We start from the raw sequence: 1,313 nt of genomic DNA on the forward strand, positions 1-1,313 counted from the left end.
ATCGAACCAAAAACTACTCTCTTTATTCTACTGCAAACAAACATTGTAGTTCACTAAGATCTGCTATGTAACAAGTCAGAGAAAAAAAGGAGAGTATAACACTGGTGAGACATTGTATAAAAAAAGAAACGAGTACTAGAGAAATTGTGTTGTCGATTAACTTCAACTGTACTCGGAGAAACACATTTACTAAAAGAGAACTCCCTTGCAACCCACGGGGACTGGACTAGGATTCACATTGAATCCGAACAAGTATAAATTCCTGGTGTCTTTAATTCCTGCATTTACCTTCTGCAATTTACTTTATGTCATTATAACTGTTAAGTTATTATATCTAGTCGACTACTCGATTAATTAGTCAACTAATAAGCGATTAAGTTTAAATATTTACAATTCACCTCCCCTCTTGTACTTTCAATTGGTATCAGAGCAAGACTCACATTTTACTTTTGCTTAACAGCTTGTGAAAAAAGATCATGGCAAATCAAGTTATCATAGGAGCTCTCTTTTAGGAAGGAAATTCACAAGTTAGACCACCATACTTCAATGGATAACATTTCTCCCACTGAAAAGTGCGAATGGAAAACTTTGCCAAAGCTTATGACGTCAAAGTTTGGAGAGTCATTAAAAAGGGAAACTATCCCTTACTATTGCCACTCCACCACTTGTTGATCCTGAAGATATAGATTCATACACAAAAGAGCAAATGAGAGTGGTACAAGTTAACAACAAAGCGAGAAATCTGCTTCATAACGCTATAAGTGATGAAGAATATGAGAAAATCTCAAGTTGTAACATAGCCAAAGAAATGTGGGACAAGCTTGAGGTCACTTATGAAGGAACCAGCAAAGTAAAGGAAACACATATCAACATGCGGGTCCATGATTACGAACTCTTCTCAATGAAAGAAGGAGAATCTATTGAAGAGATGTTTGTCATGTTTAGCAAAATAATTAGCGATCTAAAGGCGTTTGGCAAGCCTTACACTAGTAGTGATCAAGTTAGAAAAATTCTCAAGAGTTTACCAAGTACTTGGCAGACCAAAATAGTCACACTGGAATCTCAAGATCTAAACAAATTATCCCATGATTAACTACGAGGAGAACTCATTGCTTTTGAAAAGACGCATCTCAAGAAGACCAATCAAGAAAAGAAAGAAAATAGTTGCATTCAAAACCTCTACTGAAATAGCTGAAAACAAAATTGACAATGATCCTTAAGCTTTGCAAGAAGAGATTACTATGCTATCTAAAACATGGATGGATTAATAAGAAGATACAGGAACACAAAGAAAGGAAGAATTACACCAAGAC

General features: G+C 35.4%; 1 protein-coding gene across 1 annotated transcript; it reads left to right on the plus strand.

Moving 5' to 3' along the window:
• The first annotated feature begins 706 nt into the window (after positions 1 to 706).
• LOC138872596 (uncharacterized) lies at positions 707 to 1,093 on the plus strand. The gene has a single exon (XM_070150894.1). The coding sequence runs from the start codon at positions 707 to 709 to the stop codon at positions 1,091 to 1,093; it is 387 nt and encodes a 128-aa protein (XP_070006995.1).
• Positions 1,094 to 1,313: the final 220 nt, after the last annotated feature.

The sequence above is a fragment of the Nicotiana sylvestris genome, chromosome 1, assembly GCF_000393655.2.
Source record: "Nicotiana sylvestris chromosome 1, ASM39365v2, whole genome shotgun sequence".
NCBI lineage: Eukaryota > Viridiplantae > Streptophyta > Magnoliopsida > Solanales > Solanaceae > Nicotiana > Nicotiana sylvestris.